General features: G+C 33.9%; 2 protein-coding genes and 1 pseudogene across 4 annotated transcripts in view; 2 read left to right on the forward strand and 1 right to left on the reverse strand.

Moving 5' to 3' along the window:
- LOC139961638 (uncharacterized) overlaps window positions 1-3,097 on the forward strand; it is a 37,856-nt gene extending 34,759 nt beyond the window's left edge. For both annotated transcript variants that reach the window (XM_071960979.1, XM_071960977.1), the window contains exons 11-15: window positions 56-175; window positions 668-779; window positions 1,187-1,283; window positions 1,571-1,673; window positions 2,877-3,097. In XM_071960979.1, coding sequence (XP_071817080.1) covers window positions 56-175; window positions 668-779; window positions 1,187-1,283; window positions 1,571-1,673; window positions 2,877-3,035 — 591 coding nt within the window. In that variant the 3' untranslated portion in view covers window positions 3,036-3,097. The remainder of the gene's footprint in view (window positions 1-55; window positions 176-667; window positions 780-1,186; window positions 1,284-1,570; window positions 1,674-2,876) is intronic.
- A 6,382-nt stretch (window positions 3,098-9,479) lies between these two features.
- Window positions 9,480-20,466, forward strand: LOC139961939 (uncharacterized). 2 transcript variants are annotated; one of them, XM_071961641.1, is made up of 15 exons: window positions 9,480-9,679; window positions 10,487-10,590; window positions 10,906-11,193; window positions 11,417-11,707; window positions 12,571-12,681; window positions 12,990-13,008; window positions 13,148-13,224; window positions 13,627-13,788; window positions 14,123-14,233; window positions 14,489-14,655; window positions 15,043-15,162; window positions 15,369-15,480; window positions 15,856-15,952; window positions 16,852-16,975; window positions 18,246-20,466. In XM_071961641.1, exons 2-15 carry the CDS (start codon window positions 10,536-10,538, stop codon window positions 18,360-18,362), a joined length of 1,851 nt encoding a protein of 616 aa, XP_071817742.1. In that variant the 5' UTR covers window positions 9,480-9,679; window positions 10,487-10,535; the 3' UTR covers window positions 18,363-20,466. The 2 variants fall into 2 exon arrangements, with proteins under 2 accessions (XP_071817742.1, XP_071817741.1); XM_071961640.1 differs by having other exon boundaries at window positions 10,501-10,590.
- LOC139962260 (U2 spliceosomal RNA) lies at window positions 11,894-11,966 on the reverse strand (annotated as a pseudogene).
- Window positions 20,467-20,778: the final 312 nt, after the last annotated feature.

A 20,778-nucleotide genomic window follows, 5' to 3' on the forward strand; every position in this document is an offset into this window, starting at 1 on the left:
TGGATAGTTCGTATAACAGTGAAGTGACGGTTGTTACCTCTTGCTTTGTTGAAAGTGTGCTCATCCAGGTCTTTGTGCTAAACGTATCGTTGTCAATCATCTCGGTATTTGCAAACTGTACGACTTTTGTCCTAGTAAGCAGGCGAGAGACTTCCTGGAAATTTTCTTGAAGGAGGTAAGCTAATAAATGGTACAACAATTGAAAAGCTTAAACAAGATTGCTTGAACGCTGATATCATATTTGTCTTTTTAATTTCTCACATTCTTTATTAAATAATGTTTATATCTGACATCATATATGAGTCCTGAGAATTACCCCCATTCTATGCTGCAAAAGAACAGCAAAGCTAACACTACCTATATATTAACGTAGTTTACTTTCAACAAGTGTTCCTAATACCACTTAAAATAAGATGAAAGAACAAGGATAAAAAAGACCCTTTAATGGTTCATCTGGACTTCATCATGTGAATGGTTAGTTTTGAGCAATTGATAATAACAATGTATGTATTTCACCGAATAGTTACCCTCAAATAACAGTATTATCGAATGAAAGCCACAACAAATTTTGTCTTGGAAGATTTCTTATGTTATGTTATAAATTGGCTTATAATGTGCGCATGTGCGAAGGTATATGATTGTTTTCACCACATTTTACACTTCATAGGATAGGGAGTTTGAATACAGATTGGCGCCTGAAATTCCACATTGTGATAATTATCCTAGCTCATGTGACGTATGGGGAGTTGGAATGACCTTGTGGGAGTTGTTTTTTGGCGGTAAGTATATGTTTGTACATCGTTTACGTATTTTTTGCCATAAGTTAATTTTTAGTGAGGAAGCTGAATTCTCTTTCACTTTCGGAATATTGTCATTGTACTTACTAGCTCACTTATTAGTGTAACTTTGTAGCCTCTAAAATAATGACTAATTAATTTCAAACTTAATTACCTAAGGCCGGTTGTAAACCCTCAATATTCAGGTCAAAAATTGGCTCTACGAAACCAAAGAAAAAAGGCTCCGTTATTGTTTTTTTGTCTGGTCAGTCTAAACCACTTTTTAGTAACGACTTTTTGTAGAAAATACAAATTACACAAAAGCAGATGCGTTTTCCTTTCTCTTTTACATAACTTCAAACGCATGTTTGAACAGTTATAAACTGTATATTACTTTTTCTCTTTGATAGGGCATACACAAATTTACGGAATCATTCATATGGATGGATATGAAATGAAGAAACATTTGGATATGATTCAACAACCCCCTGAGTGTCCGGAAGAAATGTAAAACTAGTGTTTACTTTGAATTTTTGTTTTGTCTGTTTCAATGAATCGATTCAAAACGATAATATTGAATTGAGACCTGTTTTCGATTTACTGTTCCATCAAGATTCTCTCCCCCTCCCAATACAATATCTCTCACTTAAACTCCATATCATACTATCACCTAAGGACTAGCTTATGTACATATCATATTACAAAATATTTCATATTCGCGATTGTTATCAGTTACCTACGTTCAAGCTCAACATATATTGCATTGAAGTTTGAATTGTGTGTTTTCATTCCAGATTCACAGCTATGAAGATGTGTCTTAGCAAGGAGTGTGATGATCGTCCAACAATGAATGAGTTGAAATATTTGACGAGAAAGAATGCAACCGTGGGAGCGCAGGTAGATATTTTGGGCTATATTTTTAAAACAGAACACAATCGCATAACTGATAATATGCATTGAATTCTGACAAATGTACAGCTCCCTCAATCGATTATGTGGGACCAGTATTGCTAATGTATGTATTTCGAGTATATTAAATGGAGGAGAGAGTGTACATTGAGAAAACAATAGTACATAACCTGCTAACAAAGCAGGTATAAATTACTATCAACATCTTTAATCCTTGCATTGTTAACACATGAAATATTCCAATGCAGTCACTTTATTTTGATGAGTACATTGCACAGTAATATGTGATGTTAAGAACGAAGTATGTGATTATGGACGATCATAGACGATTCCCAAAAACTATTTTGATTGTCTTACAATTGAATTTTCGAAGAGAGATCAGACATATTTGAAAAGCTAAGAGAAAGTTGCTTTAGTTAAAGGGTATTTCAGGCCAAATAGACAATATAACGACAAACAGAAAGGAACGTTTGAAGTGTTGACCATTATGGAATACAATCACTTTGTTTTAACTGACATATTAAAATAAAACAAAAGAAACTTCAGCATATTATATCTATCGAGATAAGTGTCGAACCCATGGGCTTTGCTCTTCTTCCCAAGTATTATATATTTATATTGGTTAATAGCAGACCTTTTTATCCCCTTATTGATGATTGACAGTTTTAAGTTTCACGAAAATGAAAAATGACCCTCTTTATTGTAAATCAGTAGCCTATACAGGTTAATGGATTATCATCGTAGACTATTAAATTATCGATCAATAGGAAGAGGCTGTAACTTGTGACAAGACTAGCGAGTTATCGCATGTGTAAATACAATGAATACGTAAAGTTTCTGTTTCAAAATGTTTCATCTAAATACAAAGCCAGTGTGTATAACCGTTATTCATTGAAAGACAAAGAGTAAAGGTTGTGTTTATAGGGTAGACTAAGGGTGAAAGTTTGATATAATAATACAAATTATCATATTTGTACTTCCTTATGTGAGCAATGCTGTGAAATCTCAACTTACAACTTTCTATATATATATTCACAGAGTTTAGAGTATGTTAAATGTAATATGTATACATGTATACGATAAGTTTACCCCCCCCCCCCCCCAACGCGAAATTGATCCATTTTACATGACTGTTCCTCGAAAATATATTATTACATCACTTCTACGCTTCGTTTCCCATTTTGCGCACAGAGTTCCTTGTATATTAAAAGGAAACGAAATCCTGCCACCCAAATACAAGAAGAACATTATGTCGAAGATCCAACAGAGAAAGAAACTTATCCAGACGATCGGAGGGAAGATTACTACTCTGACGATGATGGTGATAATGTGTACGATGCTTTCGTTTGATAGATAATATGTATCATTCAAACTATAAACTTTACAGTCGTATATTTTTGAGAACCTGCAAAGCTCTAAACAGACTAGAGATATTGCTTGTCACGTTCATATATATTTTTGGTGCATTAATGTACTAAAAGTATTAAGAGCAAGAACTTACTACATTGTCAACGTTTTAGGCATTATAGTGACCTAGCGAACCAGGTAGCGAATGGATGTAGATAAATAAACATCATTTGGTAACAGTCAAGTGGCCTGTATCTTTATGAAGATTAAAAATGCACACGTTAGTATTATAGTTCTTACCAATTAATAGAACAATGTAATATTGTCATATATTTTTAGTGGTCATAATTTACCAATAAATTTCATATGAAGTTAGTGTTTACTAAATGTCATTTCTCATAAATATATATATATTTAAATCTATGTATATATTTAAATCTATATCTATATCTATATCTATCTATCTATCTATCTATCTATCTATCTATCTATCTATCTATCTATCTATCTATCTATCTATCTATCTATCTATCTATCTATCTATCTATCTATCTATCTATCTATCTATCTATCTATCTATCTATCTATCTATCTATCTATCTATCTATCTATCTATCTATCTATCTATCTATCTATCTATCTATCTATCTATCTATCTATCTATCTATCTATCTATCTATCTATCTATCTATCTATCTATCTATCTATCTATCTATCTATCTATCTATCTATCTATCTATCTATCTATCTATCTATCTATCTATCTATCTATCTATCTATCTATCTATCTATCTATCTATCTATCTATCTATCTATCTATCTATCTATCTATCTATCTATCTATCTATCTATCTATCTATCTATCTATCTATCTATCTATCTATCTATCTATCTATCTATCTATCTATCTATCTATCTATCTATCTATCTATCTATCTATCTATCTATCTATCTATCTATCTATCTATCTATCTATCTATCTATCTATCTATCTATCTATCTATCTATCTATCTATCTATCTATCTATCTATCTATCTATCTATCTATCTATCTATCTATCTATCTATCTATCTATCTATCTATCTATCTATCTATCTATCTATCTATCTATCTATCTATCTATCTATCTATCTATCTATCTATCTATCTATCTATCTATCTATCTATCTATCTATCTATCTATCTATCTATCTATCTATCTATCTATCTATCTATCTATCTATCTATCTATCTATCTATCTATCTATCTATCTATCTATCTATCTATCTATCTATCTATCTATCTATCTATCTATCTATCTATCTATCTATCTATCTATCTATCTATCTATCTATCTATCTATCTATCTATCTATCTATCTATCTATCTATCTATCTATCTATCTATCTATCTATCTATCTATCTATCTATCTATCTATCTATCTATCTATCTATCTATCTATCTATCTATCTATCTATCTATCTATCTATCTATCTATCTATCTATCTATCTATCTATCTATCTATCTATCTATCTATCTATCTATCTATCTATCTATCTATTTATCTATCTATCTATCTATATATATATATATATATATATATATATATATATATATATATATATATATATATATATAATATATCACATATATTGGTGGCCAATATTCACAAAGAGTGCTCTATGCCAAGGCAGAGCTAGAATGTCACATAATATACTTAACTAAACTATCATCATACTGCTACTCGGAGTTTCACGGGTACGGCTAGCGCACCGATCATCAGGCAACTGAACAACATAGGCTCGGCTTCAGGCGTGCGTGTTTGCGGTTGGATCTTGCAATCTATGCAGCGGTTGGATCTTGCAATCTATGCATGGAAGAGAAGCTGGCCATAATACAATCGAAAGACAGATGCATCAACAAAAGAACAGAGCTGTTATCGCACTGTCGCCATGGCAACCGCAAACACATACGCCTGAAGCCGAGATAGCCTATGTTGTTCAGTTGCCTGATGATCGGTGCGCTAGCCGTACCCGTGAAACTCCGAGTAGCAGTATGATGATAGTTTAGTTAAGTATGTTATGTGCTATATATATATATATATATATATATATATATATATATATATATATATATATATATATATAAAGATATATATATGTATAAAGATATATATGTATAAAGCATAAAGAACAACAAATAACGAAGAATATTGCACAAGGATAGGGTAATGTGGTAACTTGCCAGTTACTTCTCAAATAGCTACTTTGAATGATGCAACATTGAGGCAGGTTTCCAGAGAGAATTTACGCGAATTCTCACATATTGTTTGGCAATATTACTTCTAAAAGTGTAAAGGTTATCAACTGACCTAGTGTTATAATTGTGTATATTTGCTTGGAGTAGATTATGAACAATTCTGCAAGCAAAGTTCGACATTTTAGTAGTGAATTAAAACTGATATTATTCTGTTAAATTTACTTCATGGTAATTTTGTCAGATTGTAGAGTTGTATTTCTCCATGTAACTTTGTCTTTTTGCTCAGCTTTTCAATTATCCAAAATACCTTAATATTTTTCAGAATGTTCAAGATTTAAGCCAAATAAAACTAATGCTTACTTTATTATTCAAATAATTCATACTATTGTTTCATAGCATAATGGACTTTTTGCACACTATTGAATATGATTCATTCATCAACTTTGACTTTGCTCCTATTATTACATAGCGAAATTAATTAATACTGATTTTATTCTGATTTAACTTCATCACTATTTGTTGTGCTTATTTTATCTGACTGTATCTCCTCTGTATATGTTACAAATAGAATTATTCATTACTCAAAAAGAGTGTTTATTATGTGACCTCCCAGAGTCGGATCTCTAACGTCATGGGATATAGTATTTCATGTAGAGATATCAGAGACAACATTGGAGACATGGTAATATTGCATTATTTTGTGATTATGGGATCTATGTGAAAATACAAAAGGAATAATTATGAAACAATGAAATAATAAAACTATCAACTAGCAAATGTATGCAATCCTGAATAGTCCCATGACTAATATATGTATACTCTCATTACAAGTTTATTATCATTATATTGTCTTACTATGTTTATCAGGACTACACAAAGTTCTCAGTAGGACGTCCCACTATCATTACATAGTATGTAGGTGAACCCGCAAAGATTTGTATAGTGGAAATTCTAGTAATCCTTGCCAGGGATTTTGAGGTTAGGGATGAGCAATTTAGAAAGGGCACACACAAGGTCTGCTAACTTGTGATGTTTGTGTATACTTTGTGGTAGCCCAAATGGGGTAGGAGGCAGACTAATCATTCCCCCATCGCCTCCCTATGTTACAGCCTGTCTAAGGACATGATTAACAGTAACATTAGCTAAAACAAGTCGTAAGAAAAATACAAACGTCGACTCCGTATAAATATATATTCATGGAATTGAGACATACAACATGTTTTATTCAGAAAACATGTTTTGGATATGGGCAACTTGTTAACAGTACTTAGTGCGTCTGGAGACAATGAACTATGTAGGATCTTTGCTTTGATGACACTCAATTTGCAAAGAGCCGAATGTACAAAATACGAGCACGAACACTCACAAGCACGCAAACTTCATATGAAGATATAGTATAGATCCGAGGGCGCTGTATCGTTATTGGGGACAGAGACATTAATAAAGAGAATTGCGAGGCAGAAGGGTTACAGTCGCGTCATTCGAAGTGCCGTTTTTGCATCCGTCATCATTCTATACCGAGTTCTATACCGACACATGATTGCAGCAAAACACTAATATTAGGTTGCCGTGGGCGTTAAATGTACTAATCCCCCTGAGACATTAAAAGAAGGTACAATTTCTGGTTTCTTATCAACATATCAAAAACTCCAAAAATACATGTTTTTCTCCACAAAACAACAGAACAAGCTAGGAGATGTTCAATGATATTTGCACTTAAGGACCATAAAAGCTATCGAAAAATATGTTCTATCACATGATTGCACTGTTTTAAGAATTTCCCCACTGACTAAGTTAGGGCTAAACTTTTGTGGAATGGTCAGAGTCGAATGACGAATTTTATAAAGGAGTGGAATGCAATGGAGTCGTTGAAGCCAACTGCTTTGCAGGGGGATTTTGGGTCCTGCACAAAACAATAAATAAAAAAATAGACGTCAATTGATGAATTCTGTGACATATGTAGACAAAAATTGAGTATATATAAGCAGGCCTAACCGCAAGATTTTGTTTAATAAATGCGTTGCAAACGCCACTGACCCGCCTCAAGTAATATTCGTTCATGTGTGAAAAAATCCCTCACTCGAATACTCTGACACCCATCATTAGGGGTTACCTTTAAGTTTTCAATGGATACAAATTGGCGACAATGCGTACGTTGTCGCAAATCTCTCAATCCCTCTAAAAAATACGTATGAAGAGAAAATTCCAACTAGCAACTTGACACCATATTTGTTTGTGCTAGTTAACGATCGCAACTTAGCACGTAAACGTATGACGACTCAATTACTGACATAGAGCCACACGGTTAGGAACGTATGTTTACTATTCTCTAGGAGTTACCACGAAATCTTTGCGAGTGGATTACGTGATGCAAAATATATTTACGTATAAGTTAAAAGTCAATTTTGGCGTAGCACAACGCATCAAACCGTTCAAACTTTTCGGTTTATATTACGCAGGCCTATATAAATCTACAATAATTTATCAAACACTCATGACTGTATAAATATTAGGAGTGTGATTTTCTAATTCTAAAGTTGGGCATATTTTGGGGCTGATTGTTGTTGATGGTAACCTAAAGTAAAATATGTTGGATTCTTTTACTACATTCGGTAGGGTTACGGTTAGCTGATATGCAAGGTAGTATCCAATATACATGAACACATGATTATTTTTGCCTTTCTAACTTTGAAGTTTGAAGCAAAAAAGGATACAGATTTATAATGTTCAACAATTTCAACTGAATTTCGTTTTGGTTTCAGGATTTTACAATACCTTTGCTCAGCACAGCGACAGTGTAGAACAATAACATTTGCCTTGATCTTTGACGGAGACTTGATATGCTCAAAACTAACACCTATTCCCAACTTTTATAACAGAAAAACATGCTTTCTAAAACTGGTGTTCATCCAGGAACGCAATAAACATATTATTTTTGGTAGAAAAACAGGAACTTGACAAAATTGTATATCAAGGTGTAAATTACAATACTGAATGAATTTAGGTTACTGTTCTTAGATTTAAACCTCATTATGCACGCCACTGGTGTAATTTAAAAATGATTTATATCGTTCTAGTCCTTCGTCTAGTAAACTATGTTGGAAAAATATACAGAAATAACTGCACAGTAAAAGAACACATTAAAACTTTGCAGTCTTCTGTAAACAAAATTATTTTACTTTTTTCTATTCACAATCTTCGTCATGGCGATGCTCTTGATTCCCAATTCTCCTCCTGACGTAGATGTAGTTATTTTCTTTATTTCAGACTGACCTTCCTTGCAAAATATCTGAAGAAATACTACCGTAGAGCAGCTTTCTGTAGATTTCATGACAATCTGCAAATTGAACATTCATGGTTGCTGTTGTAAGCTGTGAGTGGGGATTTCTTTAAGTGGTTTAACTTATTGATCTGTGATGAATACTAAACCATATGTAAAACCAAGACAATGATGTACATATATCTAAAAGTCACATTACAGTATATTATTACACAGTATTTCAGTTGGCACATACAAGGAAGGTTATCTACGTAACATTTACTTCTTAGTTAAAGCGTTTAATATATTCTCGACCATGATAATCACCGGGCGTGAGGAACAGGGGCAATGACGGACTCGAGATCTGATTGACATAAATGTGACGGATGGTAGGTTGTTTCGAGAACGATGATATTTGATGACACGGAGACCAAATTCAATGATAGGAAGGGACCTGGGAAGGTATTTTGCTTCCTTATTGCATCCATTGAAAGTACATTGTAAGTTCATTAGTTTTCTATTTGATTTTACCCAAACGAATCAAACGAAAGTGCTTTGAAGTACATGAAGATATTAATTGCGCTTCAGAAGTACATGGCACCTCATGTAACTGTCAGCGCAAAAAGTTACAATACCTTCTACTTTTAAGGGTCGATTACGTAAAACGTAATTTAGGGCTATAAGTAAAATATTCTTCACACGAATCCTTTCCAGGAGTCATATCAAAGTGCGAAAGTCGAATCGCGATATATAAGTAGCCGTACGCACATTTCTTAGAGCTAAACATTGAAAGGGAAATCGTGTGTTCTGTTTCAATTCTATTTTACTTTAATTCTATTTTTAGTTAATAGGTTATGTTAACAATCTATCTTCAATAATTGTTTCACATATCAGAGGCAAATGTTAAGAACTAACTTGAATAAGTGAAAGCAATCATAAATGACAAGACAAGAAAGACAAAGCTAGTTCACTGTAAAACGAATTCTCAAAGCATCACCATCGATGTATGTCTTGTTACCATCTTGCTTTCAATATGAATTGTTTCCGATATCGCAACAGATAGTTCAGTACGGAATACAGCTTTTTTTCATTCTTTTATGATTCGTCGACATCCGTAAATTGCATCACTGACACTAAACCTGCATGGTAGGTGATTAAATTACTTTATTATTTGAGCCCTTATACACACTTTCTAACTAAGACTTTAAATAGAAATGCCTCATATAATAACACTGTGTTGTCATACCTTTTCGGCTTTTAATTTTCCTTGATTGTGTTCAAAGTGATGTAGGGTATCTTTTTTCTATCCTTCCAATAAACATGTTAAAACATTGCTTTTCATCCATCAACATGGTGTTTCTTCGTATCCACATTATGTTTTCTCTATGAGCATTGTAAACCGAGATTTCTATTATGAGCAGCCGTTCGTTCCTTTTATTTGCTTAAGCATTTTCCCAGTGAGTGCTTGAGGGCATAACACAGTTGTATTCTGAGAGACATGCAGCGGCATGTACCATCAATTACATCATATCAAATACGAAAATGCTAAATCCCGTCGAAGAGAGTGTTGTATTTTCCTGATATTAACAAATTAACATGCAAGCTGTTGCTCCTGATTATATCTGTACGCCAATCACAGAGTAAAACAATGCTCTACGGTATTTCATTAATATGATTCAAAAACTTTATATCTGACCAGAATTTTGACATCAATGACCAACAAGTGGCAATGATCCCCATGGCTTGTAACACTATCAAATGGTAACATACAGTGAAATGTTATAATCACCACACGGTTACGGACCTTTCGAAGGTTTTCTTTGGTAATGAGCACAACGACCTAGTCATCTTATCTGTTTGTTATTAAATTACTTTAACATATTAAACTTCCCGGAATAAAGTTTTACTTCCGTCTATTGAAAGTCAAACTGTGTCTCTTGATTTCGCCATGAGCTATTTTCCTCCAGGTTCTTTGCGTTCCGGTGGGAAATTCCGTTTCAACATGAATATAATGTGTAAAGTGCTGATAATCACATCTTTGGTGGTCATAACACAATGTAAGTTTAAATTAGAATATAGATTTACCACTGACATTTTTGATGCATTTTTGACAACTATTGTATATAAGAGTGTTGCGATTAAAAAAAAAGACAAACAATTGATATTACTTTTATCACTATTATAAGCTGGAAGAGAATTAGAAAATATACTTCTGGTAGTTCATATGTTCTTACCAACTTAATGAAACGTTGTCGTGACTTTTAGTTTTACTTTCATAGAAAAGAATAAGCAGGAAGATATTAAATATTAGACAGAAGAAATAAGCGCAAGTAACTTTGATTTGGCTAATAATACTTTTTATTTGTCCCTAGGCAATTCCGAATTCGTTGAGAAGTCCGTGGTGGTTGGTAATTCCATCGAAATGATTTGCAACTGCAGAAACTGTTCTCAGAATCGGCCTGTCTGGCGGTTTAATGGTCGAACTATATTTGCCGATGGCTTAAAACCAAGTGATATAGGACTCGACAATGTGAAAGGAGTCTTTCTTACCGCCACATCTTCGGCTTTGAAAATTGAAAGATCCATAACCAAAAATAAAGGAAACTATACCTGCAAGAACAGCATGTATAATATTATAGTATACAGGCTTCATATTACACGTAAGTACATATTCTGCATATAAAGAAGATACTTGGCGTTATGTATTTTAAACTCACTTCTGCGTGACCCGTCTAAACGGTCTTGGCAAACTAGTGGTGATATGTATTTCCAATAAACACTTGAAAACGTTGACCTTTTCAAGCGACCTATATTGTAGATCACCATGTTCCCCTTTATGTTATATCTACAATGAGTTTTATCAATGCCTTACTTTCTTTTCAGGGCCTAAGGTTTTCATACTGTGCGGAAAGTCAAAATGCCCAGACAAACTTCTTTTTGATCCATCACAAGTATTTGAATTCAACTGTTACAGTGATCAACTGAAACCAAAGAGTACTTTTACATGGAATGTTAACAATGTCACATCGAAAGGAGTAACAACAGATACCTTTCACAAACTGCATGGAGATAACACGACATCGATTGGATCCACCTTGAAAACCAGTCTACACGAACCAGTTTCAAGTGTTAGTTGTTCGTTGGGGGATGCATCCAGTGTTATATTTGCACATGGTAATAAAGTTGCATTCTCATCCCTGATCAAATTAGAACACTTCAAAGCATATATCCCAATCAGAAGATACTTTTTAAGAAAAAGTCACCCAGGAAAGAACCTGGGCACGAAAACCAAACTACCAAACGACTGATCCGCTCTCAGCCCCAGTCCCCTTGCATCGGGACTGTGACTGTGTGATCATCGTCAGGTGTGTATCACCATTCCCTAAGGGAACAGATACTACACATGATCTTAGCCAAAAGGCCGAGAAGCGATCAGAAGAATTTTTGGATTCCTCCCAGTAACTGACAAGTTTTTTGAATTTTTTTTTCTTCATAATTTGGCTTGATCTAAATATTGATTAAACTTATATTCGTCGTGAAACAGCATGAGTGGTTGTTACTTATTTGTCTGTATTTTTGCTAGATATTTTATCTGACTCTGAGATATGAGGATACCATTCTAAAGTACTTCCAATGAGCATGGCATAGCTGTGAGCGTGGTAGAAGATCACCATGGCTTTGAGTTAAAGAAACCATAAAGATGTATTTAGTAAAATATAACAAAACCCTTTTTAATTGTCTTCCGAGATAGTTCCCGATACATCTTAAACAGCTGGTAGTGCTACTAGGAAACAATTGCCGCAAAGTAAAAAGGCTAAAAAAAAAATCATTGTAAGCTTTTTGCCTGGCAGATACAACAAGGTACTTTAATCCATAAGTAGATTGCTCAACATAATCTTCTAGAAGTATTTCCATTGATTAACATGGCATATGTTGTGATTATTAAAACACATCAGCTGATTGTCTCAGATGCGGATAATTTCCCTTAGTATTAGCAGAATAATAGTAATGACAAATACATTTTCTTGAACTTTCAGTGACGGAACAAGAGAGTAATAATGGAACATCGACTGCATTGATCTTAATAACAATTCTCATCATTGCTTTAATCGTCGGAGCGTTTGTATTCCGGAAACACAAGAACAGGGGTAAGTTTGTGATATGCAAGGAGATATTTTCATTTGTAGAAAACCTTAATCGTTTACAAATCCATTATAAATCATGTTTTACACTTTGATGGTATTTAATCAACCAGAGGAAAGGATTATGGAGAGGATTACTGTCATTTCAAAACTGACCAGAAACTAGTTGTTAGAATAAGATTAGTGTGACATATGTTAAGGCTATGATATTTTCTTTTCTAAAACCAGTATGGGAACAATAAACGAACTTATAAATAAAACATACTACGAACGATTTAAATTCTTTAACATTTATTTTCGGGTGTTTTTCACAGTTTTGTCAACACTGTCGAGGTAAGAATCTTCTTCTTATTATTTTTATAATTCCACCTATTGAAAAACAAGAAAATATGCTGTTATTTGTACTTAATGCATGGTAACCGGGCAAGAATTTAAAGTTAATGTTCGAGGCATTACTCTCTTTCTCACGCAGGTGTCTGAATACCAGGAAATCGGGACGTACTTATCAAAACAAGCCGAAAGCCCAAATCAAGAGACGTTCGCGCTTTGGTAAGAAAAATCACGTGACTTTGTATTGTAGTGATTCTCCTTTCGTTACGCTTGTTATTAAATGTTAGGAATAAAACTAATGACTAAACTTTGACAAGCTAGCAATTAAGGCAATCATGTTTTATAAATATATAGAGTTGGCATAAAACTATCGTGATTTTTAGTTTTTTCTTATTTGTTCTACAAGAATAATAATTCGGTACATTTAAGTATTTCGGTGCTGCCTACATTCCAGTAGTGCCAAATAAATATTGCATACTAGGCATATCATTATTTATTGGTTATGTCACATTCTTGAAATTGTAAACTTGAAATAAATATATCAAATTCGTCCTAGCCTACTTGTCCTTCAAAATGTTGTTGATAGCATTTTGAGAAATGTTAAAACCGTTCTCTTTTTAGAATATGAAGATATTGCGAAACAGATTGATCTTCGGTCGTTTGACCGAAAGAGTATTTGTTTCCGAGGTAACATCTCGATCTCGCCTACAATTAAACAGTGGTCTGGAAAAGTGAATTTAGGCGGTAAGGAGAAGCAAGATGTTGTCATTTCCTTTATACAAGGTTAGTCACGAAGTTCAGGTACTTTGTAAAAGCACTTGCTATGGTAGCACAGTTCTTTTCATTTCTTATGTACAAGGTTATTCATCACTATTTGCCAAATATGCTAGACATCGATTGCTTTGGTTATAGAGTGTAGAGGAGGTATGAAAGATTGCATTAGTTCAAAATGTTTAAGCCGAAAGAAAAATAATAATCGTCAATTTATCATGTACTTTCTGATTGATCGTATCTTTTTTTGTATCCTTCGTGAACGATTTCCACGTATGCTGTATGCCGCTTGCAAGTTAGTTATTAACTATTCATCAATTCCACTTTACCTCTGTCCACTTTTTAGACGAAGAGCCACGTGAGGCGAAAGAGCTATGGAAAACTTGCTCTAAGGTCAAATTTGCAATTCCAGAACACCCAAATATTCTCAAAATGATCGGGTACAGTTCTTATGAAGGTAATGTGACACAATCAATTCAAAACAATTCAACCTGGACATTTTTACAAGATATACCGAAATTAAATATAGTTCACACTTGCTATAACAGGGCCAGTAAAATCAATTTAAAACGTTAGCATACGTTTCACACGTTTAAATGGAAATGAGCCAAAGTGTTTAAAGAACAAACTAGGAGTTGAAGAATGATTCTCGTTACACTTTTTTTGTATCCATGTTGGTATTATTTTATGCATTTTGTTGATTTTTTTACAGGAATCTTCTACCTGATACAAGATTACTATGGCATGACATCATTAGATTTTTGTCTAGTGACCGAGTACAGCAACTGCTCTATGACAGAGACTGACCTTTCCATTGATGCATGTCTAGGATATGCGTATGATATCGTTAAAGGCATGGCTTATTTAGACTCACATCGGGTGAGGCTTTGCTAATAAACCAAGTTCTTATAACCTTAGTAATATAAATTGACAATACGTTAATTATTTTCCTTGATAATATATCATTAAATTTTTCTTTCAAGTCGTTTTATTGGGTCGTTGTTTGCTTTATAAATTAATGACATTGTATCTTTTACTAATTACCCAGTACCTGCAATAACGTTTTCAATAATCGAATGAAGTTTGTGGAATGTTTACTATAGTGATAAATGCTAATTTCACTTTCCACGATTGTAAGTGCCATAATATTCAACCCACTATCGTAAATTATAATACCATTTACAGTGAAAGTGTATTCAGATTGAGGTAATAACTCATTATTATAAATAACATTGTTATAACTCATGCATATTCTTTGGTCATTAGTGCTGTCATCCGGGACTTTGCTCCAGAAGAATTATGGTCAACAGCTTAGGAATTTGCAAACTTTATTGTTTCTGTACTAAAACCGACGTTGACGCATTTTTGAAATTAATACTTCTAAAGGTAGGAGTATGCATTTAACAATTCAATGATTATTAAGAAAACTTAGAAATTTTAAAAATTTTACATAATTAGTCCTGCCGTCCCAGATTGAGCAATGCATGTGAAAACATTCCCAGATTGAGCAATGTATGAAAACAACATTTCCTGATGTTTTAAATAAGCAGCTCTGTAACTGACAGTGGTGTTTTACCAATTTACTCTTGCAGGACGCAGAAAATGCATGGGTTCTTCCACCAGAGTGTACATTACCTAACAGATATACAGAAGCCAGTGACGTATGGGGCATAGGCTTTACATTCTGGGAAATATTCATTGGAGGTAAGTCTTTGAATTAACTCCATCGCAACCATATAACATATATTTTCTACCTGAAAATAATAACATGCTTTGACCTAAGTGTGATTAGCGAAATCCACCGATTGCCGTGAAGTTCTTTATGAGTTTTACATTTTAATGTGACGGTTTAATGTGATGTTCATTAATTAAAGTTAACCCTTCCATAATGGAGAAAACACATTTTTAGGTCGATAAGACATCGACTCAGACATATTGATGAACAACATTAAATAACATTTGGGCACGGTTGCATTAAACAACAAACATGACAAGTCTACATGTAAAATTATTTCAAACATTAATTTAGACGAAGAGCAACATTTACTTTCCTATTGGTATTATATTTTTTATCTCAAGATATAGAATCATTACGTAAATACGTATTACTGGGAAATGACGAACTCAAGAATGAAATGGAAGCAGTCGGCAAACCCGTATATTGTCCCGATCAATTGTGAGTGGGTTTTCCCCCCTCTATTTTTTTTTTTTAGAAAGTAAGGTAATATAATATTGATGTCGTTTAGCGTGCGTTACTATCTTTCGACATAATCTGCTTGTTTATGTATATTTATGTGTATTGATGTATATAAATGAATTACATATTCTATAAATGTGAAAATAAAATGAGAAGCATACATGTCCTATAGCTGCAAATCCATTCTGGCACTACCCAAACGTTGCCTAATCGGGGAGCTGCTACTTTGACCTGTTAGTTTTATTTATATGAATGTATGTTCAATAATCTGTAACCGTACACGTGGGCTTCACTAGTTGGAAATTATTATATTTCTTTTGAAAACACAACAATGTAACTTGAAGAGTAATAAACAAAGAAAAAAAAGACAGTTGCATGATATCACTATGGATTGGCCAATGTATAGTTTTGAAGTAAGCTGAATCCAATTTACAATATAATATGCAAGCAACGGAAACAAATCTGTCAAAATAGAGCATTGATTAAATACAGATGACAAAGCCTACAGTGAAATGACAACCTTCATCATTGGTTTAAACACTCCAGCCTAGCTGTGTATATTTTTTAACATACCTTTTGACTTACCTCTACATAATTACCATGAAAATAAGACACTATGAAAAACCTTTAAAACATTCAAAGCTATAGGCATAATAATGAAATGTGTTTGGATATACAGTACCATGTCGTATTCTTTGGTAAAAATGTTAAACATACGATCATATGAGCAGCTTAGAATGTTTAAATGACAATTACTATTCAAAACGATTTGTGTAAACGTATACCTTCAATGTGTTTCAGATAAAACATGTGTTAAACACCTTTCCTAACTTAATGCATTCATTCCATTATTTCTTTCTATGTTTAATGTTGTTCAGGTGGGAAGCGATTAAATTATGTTTCTCAATCCGACAAACAGACCGTCCAACTATCGAAGCACTAAACAGTATTCTTCAGAACCCTTCAGAAGTCGAATATAGAGACAAACGACAGGTTGAAGATGTAATTCTTCTTTCTTATTTTCACTACATTAATACAGTAACGCTCCATAACTTTATCAGACCAAGTTTTCTTTTTAACCTCCCGCAACGGTATTTATATAGATTTGTAGTTTTCGACTGCCATTTCTAACTTTACTATAGTGTTAGTAAAAGTTATGTGTTCACGAATACGTGTATCACATATTCTTTGAGTTTGCTTAGATGTTTTTAATATTTAATTTAAGCTGTTCAACTGTTACACAAAGGTAGTACAAATATGGATAACAGTTATGAGATTTATTTCTGAGAATAAATGTAACACGTAACGGTAACGTGTGATTGTCACTCCACTGTTCGAAAATAATGATGAGTTAATATTGGTAACACGGCTTTGTGCGTCTAGGTTTTCGGGGAGGTTAAAATCTTACTACAGGTTTATGTCTTTGTAATGATATGCCCATCCTAATTTAGTAGGTTATCATCAATATGAAAAAGATAACATTTCAAAACTGAAACTAAAATTCCATATTTGTATAACCTATTATGTAACTTCGAGTTACAGAGTAGGAAACTGATGACAGTTTTTCAACCAAAATTTCAACGCTGACGAATTTTATGTCAAATTTCTGTTTTCACGAAATAATGCAAGTTTCCTTAAGGCCATTATAAGTTCGTGTACTGTATATCTAGTTAATGAGACCAAATGTCTTTAGGAGACTTCCTTTCCCTTTGTACACAATTGGCGATAAAACAAATAAATGAATTTAAATGTATTCTAGAGACAGCAGAAAGTGACGGGAGCAAGTATACATTACGTCATTTGAACAACGTAAATATACAATTGAATTGAAAGTAATATTTAACCATGCCGGTGATGCTACCTACATCAATGCTACTTGTTTATCATGAACGATTTTGAAATGTGTCTATAATTATCAATTGATTTCGCAACACTGCTTTTTTGATGCAATGTTATTTCTTTTAATGGATAGCTGATTAACAGCGAAACTCAGGAACGCCATGTTCGGTACAACACGGTCGTTGTTGATAACTTTTATGTGACGATTGAAACAGACAGTAGCATCAAAGTGGCGTGAAAACGTTATAGAAGGGGCGGACATTAAATATACGTTTCTAAGAACATCAGTACCAGCTGCAAGCAGTGTGTAAGAAAGATTATGGCTTCACGACAAAATAAAAGTAAAAGAAAAGTGTGTTGCATCGGCATTTATGTTTTATTATTACTATTATTATTGTTAAATTATGTTTTATATCTTCTTTCACTTCTCCAGGAGCCTCTGACTAGTACCATGGTAAACGGTGACATTGTTTCTGACACTGAAATATATGTCGATGAAGAAACTGCTAAAAATGGACGTAAAGACGACGTATATGATTTTGAAGGCTGAACTCAAGAAGTGATTTGGTTCTTAAAATGTTGTGTTGAAAACGCATGGTAGTTAATGATCAACTTAAACCAAAAAAAAACCTAGTTAGTGATTGTAAATACGCAACTGCTACTATCTTCGTTAAGTTTAATGTAGTGTAACATCGTTCGAGATGCTCTCATTGAGCAAATGCCTAGACGTATGACGATACTTCCCTTTATTTTGTTCGCATATTTTGTATAATCACAGTGTGTTCCAATAAGTTTGGATCTTTAAAGTATATATAGGTATGAATATTCTAAAATCATCTCGATGAATCTCTCTAATTTGATTTAGTTTATTTGTGTATTGGCACGAATAATGTGATTTTCATTCCACCTGAGCTCGGTTGGTAGGTTAGTAGGCCCATATGAGCGTTCCGTTTATTGTGAATATTAGAGTAACGAGACTGTTATATTACTATATTAATTAAGCCAGGTAAGATTAATGTCGTAAGGTAGCATACCTATTTCAAAAGCCCCATTGACTAAAACACTAAATCATAAAGTAAAGTGGTCTGCATGTCTAGATAGAAGTTCTATAGCTGACAAATTGGCGGCCACGCATAACATTATCAATTTTCTGTATCATGAACGTGTAGATATTTTGCTATGAGAGCCTAAGGTCTTCGTCAGCTGTAGTCAAATATATTCATTCAGTAGTAAACAATGTCCGTACACTACTCCTGGGAGGCCTTAGTGGTTTAAAATTGCCTCTGCTAATTGTTGCACCACATGTACAAAAAACCTAGTTAGTGAATGTAAATACGCAATTGCTATGATCAGGGGCGTAGCGAGCGGGGGGTGTGGGGGGTGTCACACCCACATAATTTGGTCGCTGTCGGCAAATTTTGGGTCTGTCGGCAAAAGGAGAAAAGGTGAAGAGAGCGGAAGGGGAAGAAAGAAGGAAAGCTGAATGGAGAAAAGGAGAACGGGAGCTTCTTCCGTGCCAAATTTGACTTAAAATATGCACCAAATTGCATCTAAGGACGTTTCAAAACTAAAAATTTTCCAAAGGGGAGGGGTAGACCCCCTACCCTTAGACCCCTCCCCCATTTCAGTCACCACTTCCAGATCCGTCGGCAAATCAAATTCTCCACACCCCCCCAACAAAAACCCCTTCGCTACGCCCCTGGCTATGATATTCTTTAAGTCTAATGTGGTGTAAAATCGTTCGAGATTCTCTCATTGAGCAAGATGACTAGACGTATGACGATACTTTCCTTCAATGTTTCCATATTTTGTATAATCACAGTGTGTTCCAATATGTTTGGATCTTGAAAGTATTGTGTTATAATATTCTTAAAACTATCTAGATGATTCTGTCTAAAATGGTATAGTTTAGTTGTATGTTGGCACGAATAATGTAGAATAAAGTGATTTTCATTCCACCTTAGCTCGGTTGGTAGAAGCAATAGCACATTCTAATAAATAGGCCTACCTGAGCGTTCAGTTTATTGGGAAAATCAGAGTAACGAGACTGTTTTATTACTGAATTAATTAAGCCAGGTAAAGCTTATCTCGCTAGGTCGCATACGAATATTAAAAGCCCTACTGACTTAAACACTAAATCATGAAGTAAAGTAGTCTGCAAGTCTAGATAGAAGTTCCCACTAGCTAACGCTACCCATCACTAGATTTTTGGTATCATGAACGTGTAGATATTGTGTTATGGGAGCCTGAAGTCTTCGTCAATTGTAAACAAATCTCTGTACGCTGCTCCTGGTAGGCCTGAAGTGGTTTAAAGTTGCCTCTGCTTACCAAATTGTTGCACCACATGTACTTCCATTCATGTTCTTCAACATCCAAGTCGCAACAGTTTTGATCTCCTCCCTGTTTTCCTTTTGGCCCTTCTCTTGAAGGAGAATACTTGGGGTGGATTGATATAACTATAACAGGAGTATTTCGCCGTAAGCCAGCGATTAGCTCAAATGTACCTTCAGTCAATAAATCGTGTTAACCATTGAGACATATTCATCCTATTAATGTGTTTAGAATAATTAGAATACCAGCTTGAAGAATTTGTTACGAAGTACAACTTAATAATTGCACTTTGAATATTACCAAGAAAATACGGAACAACACTAGTTTACCATTGTTTTTGTCTCCTTTGTATTACATATCAACTCTTGTTCAGAAAGTAATAACGACATGGTATACTACATGTAATTAAATATAGATTAAGCCCACCTATATTGAGAATGGTAAATTCGTAACATTTAATTTATATGTATCCTTTTACATGAATAAGGATTACCGTTCCGTTGGAATTTTTGAAAAGAGAAGAACATCACCACTCACTCGAATGTCAGAATTATTCCATCGAATTTGAAAGCCATAACTATCCTCTTGATATGCGTATAAAATACAGCACCATGATTGGACACAGTTTGTAACAA

This window comes from Apostichopus japonicus, chromosome 20 (genome assembly GCF_037975245.1).
Source record: "Apostichopus japonicus isolate 1M-3 chromosome 20, ASM3797524v1, whole genome shotgun sequence".
Lineage (NCBI taxonomy): Eukaryota > Metazoa > Echinodermata > Holothuroidea > Aspidochirotida > Stichopodidae > Apostichopus > Apostichopus japonicus.

Bases quoted from the DNA above. Each gene is read 5' to 3' on its own strand.
- LOC139961939 (XM_071961641.1), top strand. From the start codon at position 10,536: ATGAATATAATGTGTAAAGTGCTGATAATCACATCTTTGGTGGTCATA. The intron at 13,789-14,122 runs GTTAGTCACGAA...TCCACTTTTTAG, and splicing joins TGTCATTTCCTTTATACAAG to ACGAAGAGCCACGTGAGGCG. The intron at 15,953-16,851 runs GTGAGTGGGTTT...AATGTTGTTCAG, and splicing joins GTATATTGTCCCGATCAATT to GTGGGAAGCGATTAAATTAT.